The sequence below is a fragment of the Physcomitrium patens genome, chromosome 17 (assembly GCF_059467195.1).
Source record: "Physcomitrium patens ecotype Gransden chromosome 17, ASM5946719v1, whole genome shotgun sequence".
In the NCBI taxonomy this organism is placed as follows: domain Eukaryota; kingdom Viridiplantae; phylum Streptophyta; class Bryopsida; order Funariales; family Funariaceae; genus Physcomitrium; species Physcomitrium patens.
Window position 1 is genome coordinate 9,420,395 of NC_143426.1, and position 8,980 is coordinate 9,429,374.

Genomic DNA, 8,980 nt, shown 5'->3' on the forward strand with positions numbered 1-8,980 from the left:
AGACATTCCTGTTAACCATGTTTTTGCATAGACTCAAGTCTTCTGCACTCCAATTTTTTTTTCATATATAAACAATCCAAATCACAGAGCAGAGAAGGCTAGAAAAGAAATGAAAAGAACAGAAGAGAAGCCACATCATAAAAATGTTTTGATCATGCTTTTCTTCCAACATCATTTTATAATTTCTTTGTGCTCAAACTATAAAAGAAAAAGGCAAAAAAACACAGAAGACAACATAAAGCAATACAGTGTTTCTAATTCCGTATATATATTATATCTTACATCTTATATTACATCTTATATTCCACATCTTACACCTTTGTACCTCACAAAACTTCAAACCAAAAAACCATCCTACAGTTTCAATTCAACTTCTACAACAGTCCACAAAATATTTTTATTCCTCTTCATCAAAGCGTAGCAAAGCAAGAAAAGAAGCCAAAAAGTTCAATTATAGAATCAAGTTCCAATCTTAGAAAGCAATCAAGCAAGTTACATGATCATTCTCCAAATAATACACCTTTCTGTGCATTTCATGGCATCCTGGGCTTCGCCAAACGTGCTTCCGAAGAAACTAATTCAATCGCGGAGCATGTGTCTGTTCAATGGACTCACTCTCTAGAACTATTCTTCGGATGACAAGGAATTGTTTCGACATGAGAATTGACGAGTCTCCACGTCAACCAATGTTGTCTAGCAGGCCCACTTGCCGCTTTGAGGGAGGGGAAGTTGTTTCAGGGGTTTTGCTAGCTAATCAAGTCCCCTAACAAGTCGCAGCAGGCTGTGGGTCATCGAGGAAGAACCAGAGTTGGGTGCAGCGTGAGACTTCACTGATGGAAATGCTCATGTTCGATGTCGAAACTGCAGTTCAAAGTCATGCAAAGCGTGCTGAGATGAGTCGTAGAATGGAGCTGTGAGAGTGTGAAGCTCAGGACTGGAGGCTCTGTTCAGTGAGCAAACCGGCGGTGTGCGCACTTTCAGTTCCAGGCACAGACTTCGACGTGAAGGAAGCGATGGGCGTGTAGAGTTGCTGCTTGTTTGCAAGTGTGTCGACAACGAGAGCTCTGTTTGAGGAGTGCATCTCAGTCCATAAATAGTGAGCGTGCCCTCTTGCAAGCACGAAAGTAGAAGCAGACATCGCTGGATTTGGCAACTCTGCCGCCATGCGAGAGAGAGCGGAGTCCACCTGTGGAACGAGCCCTCCATGGTGTCAGGAAGGCGCCGTCCACTACGGGGAAAAAGACACGTCCCCTGAAATCACTCTCCGATTTGCTGAAATCACTCTGAAAACTTTCCGCTCTCTAAGGTTCACCGGACATATCCAGAGTGATTACGGGCATCGCCTTCTCCCACAACTCCAATCCCCCCGGTCCTGTTCCGTTAGGAGTGCCTGTTGCATTAACTTTTTCACTAATAGGAATTAGCCCTGTGCTGATTGATTGGTGCAACTGTGCCGACCTTGTGGATCCTGTCTCATCCCATCGAAAGAGTTCTTTTTTGCATTTTTACTTTTTCTGCTTTCGGTTAGAAACCTTCCACTACTGTTTTTGTGCACCCGTTGCACGAGAGCTTGCCGCAGAACGAAAGTTGGGATTAGTCCATGAGGTGATACAGTGAGGGTCCCACGTGTTGATTGTGGTTAGTTTGATCAGGTTTCACCCCCCGGCTTAAGATAATGATCTCAGGGTCTGAAGTCATGGCTGAATTAACGGCTTTTTGTCGGTCGCTCAGGAACGAGTTCATATAATATTGCATTATTGAGATATTGCATTGCACCGCAGTATCTAAAATGCGTCTTGTCGGCCTTACCACTTCGAGAGACAATTTCTCTCAGCTGGGTTTAATGTCCTAAATCCTCGTTCAGACACCAAATTAAGCTAACTCTGTTCTAGAAAGGTCCTGACTAGTGAACAGCATTCTCCGCGCCTTGTTGCCACTGCAGCTTTTTCGTGGGCTGCTTCAATATCCTTTCCAGCTAAACCCCTCCGCAGGATTTCAGTGGTGACCAGGGAAGTTGGGCTCTGTCAACGAGCACCCTCGTGGGTTGCGCACGAGATCGCCGAACGGATCCACGCTTGCAATTTGAACGCCGGCACGGTAACCAGATAATAAAGTCAGGGTCGTGATTCCAGGTACTATTTCGTTTCTTACAATAACAGCATCTGTTTCGCCTCTTACAAACAGTGAGAAAGCATAGTTACAATCGCGGGTCATCTCTAAGGAAGTTGATCTAAACATATTATACTTACAAATTTTCGCTATGACGATGTTCCACTTCAATTGATCGGCACTGCATCAGCATGTTGCAGGCACAGAATGGGCTTGATTGCACCTGTGGTTACCATTCGTGTGGTGATCAAAACCCCCAATAACTTAAATTTCGTGATGGCATGGTCTACAAATTTGCGTAGGAAACCTCACGGATTGTGGTTCTGCATCATACAACACACACACAAAGGGTAACTCTTCATGATGGCTTGTCCTTATCTATGCGGTGAACTCCACTAATAGTACCCATGAAACTACCTTCTGCTTGTGGAAGGATCTAGCTGACATAATTTGAGTGCTTCTTTGAGTTGTAAATAACTGAGTGCTTGAGGTTTCTTATTACGTTTAATTTTTTGGAATATATTTGATGAGAATAAATAAATGTATAAATAAATATTTTATCTCACATGTATCATGTTTATGATTGATTATTTCAACCACGACAGAAGAATTATTTCAAATGTAAGCCCGAAGATGCACAACTCAAACTGATACTATCTCAAATTCATTGAACAAATTTCTGTTGCCGCGGGTAACTCGGTTCAAGACACTGGGTAGAACAGTCTTGGAGAGAAAAAAGAGCATAAAATCTTTGTCAGCACCCAAAACATTATTGATAGGAAGAAGGTGGCTGTAGAAGATGGCTCATCCTCGTTCTGTGAGAGACCTAGAAAACTACTAGCACTCATGTGCATCTTCTTCTCCTTCTTCTGATGTTTTTCAACGAGGAAGAAAACGAAATTGTCATAACGGGAGTTGACCCCAAGCTAGGTCAGAAGGGTTGACTTTGTGAAACATTTCGTCGCAGCTATCATCTTTGGGCGTTTCCTGCGTTTTACTGAATCAACGTAACGACCTGCTCGGCGTCACCTACAGTGGCGGCGGGGTCCACTGTGATCGTCAAACATCGCCTCCCAATTCATATATAAATCCACTCCGAACGACAGGATTTTCAAGTTTAATCGGGGCTTCCTCACTAGAGCAATCTCTTTGTAATCCAATCGCTCGAGCTTCCTCATTGTGGCTCCATCGTTCATGCAGTTTCTAAACTAGCCAGTCTTTTCCATCCTGGCAGCAGTCAGGAGCTGCTCGATCAGCGTTCGATCAGACACTGTTAAGTCCACAATGGCAGCTATCCAAGTTGTGTTGCTACTGGTGGGTCTGGTGGGATTGCCGGCAGCCATGGGATTGGCAAGCTCCAGCATGGCTGCAAATGGATACAACGAGAACTGGGTCCCTGGACACGCTACATGGTACGGCGATCCCTATGGCGAAGGATCCAGCGGTAAGTGCATCTAGTTCATTCTCAACTCTTCCACAAAACTGTGGATTAAACCAAGCCACGTTGCTAAGATTACCATGTTGCTGACAATGTGAGATTCATCATGGCCAGTCTAGACTCATGTGGGTGTTGTAACCCTTTGTGCAGGAGGAGCATGTGGCTACCTCCAGCTCACTGGAACGCCCATTGGCAACAAGATTGCTGCCGGAAACGAAGCCATCTTCCAAAAAGGCAAGGGTTGCGGCCAATGCTACGAGGTGAAGTGCAATTATCCAGTGTGCAGACCTGAGGGGACGAGGATTGTCATCACAGACTTGTGCCCAGGAGGCCAGTTCTGCAGTGGTGGCAACCCCGCCTTTGACCTGAGCGGCGCAGCCATCAGCGCCATGGCGAAGGATGGTCAAGACGGAGCCTTACGGAACATTGGCTTATACGACATTCAGTACAAGAGGGTGCCGTGCGAGTACCCGGGCCAGAACATTGTCTTCAAAGTAGACGCTGGCTCTAGCCCTTTCTGGCTCTCATTCACCGTGAAGTACATGGGAGGCCCAGGTGACATTGAAAGCGTTTCAATCAGTCAGCGTGATGGCTCTTTCATCCCGGCTCAACACAGCTGGGGAGCCAATTGGATGCTCATCAACTACTCCGGAGCACCATTCCAGGGTCCCTACTCCGTGAAAATCAACTGCATGCTGAACGGCCACACCGTTGTTGCCAAGGACGTTATTCCAGCTGGTTTTGCACCCGGTCAGGAATACGAGAGCAATGTGCAGATTGGGTTCTAGGATTGCCAGAGACACCATCTCCGATGGCACTGACAGCTCCGCAAGACCTGAACACTGGCGGAGGTTCGATGACATCCCCGAACTTACAGTGCCGGATCAGAAACCCGGAGGAGGAGGAGGAGGGGGATTGTAACAGTTTGCTTTTTTCCATTCAAGCAGTTTTTGTGACTGAATGTTCGTAGCTAGTGCTGGAGTAGGTATGTACTGAGAACCGGTTGGACTGGTAAGATCCAGGGTGCCAGTGATAGAAGTCTCTTCGCATACCAGGTTCAGAGTCTCCAACAACAACGTCGATAGCGCGATTTTGTATGTGCGAGAGGCTCCACTCCGTAGAGCATGCGTAACAGAGCTATATCCGGCTCCTGGTGGGTGTACAAGAAGAAGCTTCCACAAATTTCTGATGTAATACGTCTGCCTGTGCACGGTGGAACGTATCATGACCAAAGGTTGTCCATGTAATGTTATCGCTGGTTGAAGGTGTAGATCTTAGCACTGTCTCAGGTTCAGAGTTTCAATAAAATTACTGTGCTCTAAAACGTCTTTTCTGGTTATCGGCAGTACTTTGATATGTGGGTAGTTTGCACTAATCACTGAATTGTTTTCTTCTAACATTTTGTATTACTGAGCATTTCCAACTCGCAAACAAAACACATGCCTCAGCTTTATGACAGTTCAACTTCTCGCTGGTAACGTAGCCAGAATATGATTGTCACGAGTTGTTTCAATCTTAAAACAATGAGTTTTAATTCACAAGGCTCGTTGTCGGTGAAACGATTTACCGTATTTGTTTGTTTGTATCCGTTTTTCATTGCTTACGAATACTCTTCATTGTTTACAATCCTTGATTAATAGATACTGGTACGAGAGTATGGGAAAGTCATGAAGTTGCCACTTTAAAGGACTATTTTGTAGATAACTTTAAATGATATTATCAGCTTCAGCTATCTATATAAATATTTTTAGTCAGGTACACAAACATCTGTGAAATAAAGTAGTACTTCATACTGAAATTAGAAATAATTTCTTCAGTGTTTCCGGAAAAAAATAAGCATATTTTTTGACTTTTCTCCGTTCTTTGTAATCTTAATTTATTTCATTTCCTTTTTTTTATACAATGGTGGATAATACAGTAAATTTGAAATTTAGAGTAAAATGATTTAAATTTTGATGAATTAATTCATTGCAAAAACTTTTGTTTACCCCATTACTTTTTTGTGATTAAATGTGTCACATTCTTAACCATTGAAAACAATCACATTTGATTCTTGAACATAGTGCTTATTCTTTTTAAACCATAATCTTCTTAAAATACTATTTGTATATGTGAATATATCAAAATCATTTTAAAATTTTAGTCTCATAATACTAATAATGTCAAAGCAACTTCAGTCAATATAAGATTATTCATCTACATTTAATTGGCTAATGGTTATGCTAAATTCACCTATTAAATGCAAAAGAATTTAAAAATTAATTAAATTCAATTGAGATTGCACTAATTTCTTTCTAAGATTGATTCAAACTTGTTATTAATACTTAACAGATGACATGGTTTGTTAAATTTTAAAAAATCCTCTAGTTCCTTGAAAAGATGTAAACATGGCAACAAAAAACTTTCTTTACTTTTAAGATCAAAATTCATACTATATGATGCAATTAACCATTTTGGTTGCATTGGTGAGATTTGTATATAATTTGTTCAAGGTCCTTAAAAGTTTTAGAATCAACTAAAATATTTGTCAAATAAAAAAAGAGAAATAATTCAAAAAACTTCACAAAATAACTTAATCATCAAATATTAATAATAAAAATATATTTATAGTACTGAAGAATATATCATCATTAATTTCTATAATTTTATTTTATTTTATTTTTTAATCAATTAATCATTTTTACAAAATTAATGATTCCTCAATCTATTTTTTAAAAACAAATTGGCTTAGTGGGACTAAGAAATCTTCAAAATTATAATTAAAAATAGTCATTTTGAATCATTCATTTTTTGAAACCACATCAACTAATAAAATAAATAGGCTAAATAATTACATATAATGTCATACAATTACAGTAATCACAATCACAAAATCAAAATATTATAGATAATGCAAATGCAAATAAGATAGAGTTCACACTGCAAAAAGGAAAAAGAAAACAATAACAATATAAACATACACATTCCTTTTGATTTCTTTGGTGCATATCAGAAAAGTATATATATATATATAAAAACTCTCACATTGCTTTCGTGTACAGAAGTGCGAAGTTGTGGAATGGGGGGCGGAGGCCGAAGAAGAAGGGAGTCGGGGGTGATCACCGCAATTCTAGAAGCACCGAAGCATTCATTCATTCGTTCTATTAATTAATTCATTGTATTATGCATCTCGAGGGGGAGAGGAGGAGGGGATGGGGGGGGGGGGGGGGGGGTGCTCGACATTCATCGCGGAGGAGATGGAGAAGGATTCTCGGAAGTGTTCCATCGCCATCGCCGTCGCCGCATTACCCAATGATCAACCTGCTTGCTTGTCTACTTCTCAGAGCATCATGTTGTTGACGGTTGGAGAAAAATCATCCCGGACTAGAGGAAAACCACCGCCAGTCTCGCCTAGAATCCAGCGTGCGGTGGACTGGACAGGCGGCGCGTCCCCTAATTGATCGAGCTCGTCGTCATCCCCGGATGGAATAATCCCCCCCTCCCCCCAGTCGCGGGGCTTGTCTACTTCGCTATCGTTCTGTGTCGAAGAAAATTCAGGTCGTTCCGGTTGTTGTCCACCATGACCACCTCCCCGCTTGATTTACGGACTCAACTAACGACCTCCTTGGCGATCCTCTCGGTGGTAACTGCTCTAACTATTCCTAGGCACCGTAACCAGTCTGCAGCGTCCTTGAAGAAGAAACCAAGGTCCCACGATGCGTATAAATGAGGTCATACAGTCCCTTGATCTCCACAGTTGGACGATCGTAGTGGACATTGTGTGGCTACATTGTGATTCTGCACCTGAATTTAGCTGCTGCTGTGCTCCCTCTGCTGCTGAATTTACTGCTGTAGTCAGAGAGCTTAAAATACTTGTGGTTGTTTAGTGGACCGAGGCGATGAAAATGTCGACACTGGCGTTCTGTGCGGTACTGCTGTTGTTCCTAGAGCTACTGGGTCTCCCAGTTGCTTTCTGCGGCACCTTGGCTCTAAGCGGGTACAATGAACAGTGGATGGCCGGACATGCCACATGGTACGGGGAACCTCTTGGTGAAGGATCCAGTGGTGGCGCTTGTGGCTACACAAAGCTTGCGGATACACCATATGGACCCAAAATTGCAGCGGGAAACGATCCAATTTTCCAAGGAGGTAGCGGATGCGGCGCATGCTTCGAGGTGAAGTGCAACTATCCATCTTGCAAGTCCGAGCCAACCCGGATTATCATCACAGACCAATGTCCTGGAGGAACTTACTGCAGCACATCTCAGCCTGCATTCGACCTGAGTGGCGCTGCTATCAGCGACATGGCTGTTTCGGGTAAGGACGGAGAACTGCGCAACATTGGGTTATACGACATCCTGTACAAGAGAGTGCCATGCGAGTACCCGAATCAGAATATTGCCTTCCAGGTCGACGCAGGCTCATCTGCTTTCTGGTTGTCGCTCCTGGTGAAGTATATGGGAGGGCCTGGCGATATTGAAAGTGTCGAAATTCGTACAACGGGGAGCTCATCTTTCCAACCAGCAAAGCACAACTGGGGTGCCAGCTGGATGCTCATCAACACGTCCGGCCAGCCATTCAAAGGCCCTTACGACGTCAAGATTGTGTCCAAGTTAAACGGTCATACTGTCATCGCCGAGAAAGCGATTCCTGAGTTTTTTGAACCAGGGAAGCTTTACGAGAGCAACGTGCAGATGGCGTACTAGGATTGTACGATTTGTGCCGACCTTCCTTGCACGTTCTGGTACATGTAGCATGGGGACCTATCTACTACAACTTTGGCTTCAAAAGTGAACAATGGTACCATCATACCAACTCCGTGCACACCGTATTGAATTTTAGGAGTCATGAGGTGACTATAATAGAATTCTCCTCATATGACGCTTTCGAATGTTAATGTGCATTGAGAACTTCGTTCCTGCGAGGCTCACAAACTTTGTGCTTGAACGTGAAGTATAGATCCAGTTGCCTGGCTGGTGTAAATTTATATATTACCAAATCAATATTAGCGGGCACACATGAGAACGGTTTTCTTACCTACCTTCATGTGAAGCTTCCACTTTAAATTGGATCGATATCGCAAATGAATGTGCTGTCGTTCTCACACCAAATGAGCTGAATTGAACATATGGCAGCATCGAACATCAACGTTTTCACTGTTACTTGTAATATTCCTCAACATTCACTGGCAAGTGAGAGAGCTCACATGTAAGATGTGACGGAGGCAGCTTCTTTGCATTCTACTGCCGTTGAACTCCTCCATAATTTAAAATACAATGTACGTTGGTTTGAATTTTTCAGGTCTTTCATGAAAACCATTCCTTTCAGCATTTAGGATTTTTACAACCAGACTTGAAATCTTGGAAAATATTGTAAGAAAATGTGTTTAAGCGCATGAGCTAGTCCACAATAGTGTTAACTATCACACACTATCAGTTCAACAACATGAAATCG

The 8,980-nt window shown here is 42.8% G+C and overlaps 2 protein-coding genes across 2 annotated transcripts; both read left to right on the forward strand.

Moving 5' to 3' along the window:
* Nucleotides 1–3,230: 3,230 nt before the first annotated feature.
* LOC112294328 (expansin-B3) lies at nucleotides 3,231–4,470 on the forward strand. The gene is made up of 2 exons (XM_024544628.3): nucleotides 3,231–3,553; nucleotides 3,698–4,470. The coding sequence occupies exons 1-2, from the start codon at nucleotides 3,394–3,396 to the stop codon at nucleotides 4,333–4,335; spliced, it is 798 nt and encodes a 265-aa protein (XP_024400396.1). The 5' UTR covers nucleotides 3,231–3,393; the 3' UTR covers nucleotides 4,336–4,470.
* Nucleotides 4,471–7,233: 2,763 nt separating this feature from the next.
* LOC112294361 (expansin-B3) lies at nucleotides 7,234–8,610 on the forward strand. The gene has a single exon (XM_024544687.3). The coding sequence runs from the start codon at nucleotides 7,426–7,428 to the stop codon at nucleotides 8,230–8,232; it is 807 nt and encodes a 268-aa protein (XP_024400455.1). The 5' UTR covers nucleotides 7,234–7,425; the 3' UTR covers nucleotides 8,233–8,610.
* Nucleotides 8,611–8,980: the final 370 nt, after the last annotated feature.

What these genes read in the sequence shown, in the direction of transcription:
- LOC112294328 (XM_024544628.3), top strand. Translation starts at nt 3,394, where the DNA reads ATGGCAGCTATCCAAGTTGTGTTGCTACTGGTGGGTCTGGTGGGATTG. An exon ending in CTATGGCGAAGGATCCAGCG is followed by an intron (nt 3,554 to 3,697) that starts GTAAGTGCATCT and finishes CCCTTTGTGCAG; the next exon opens with GAGGAGCATGTGGCTACCTC.
- LOC112294361 (XM_024544687.3), top strand. Translation starts at nt 7,426, where the DNA reads ATGAAAATGTCGACACTGGCGTTCTGTGCGGTACTGCTGTTGTTCCTA.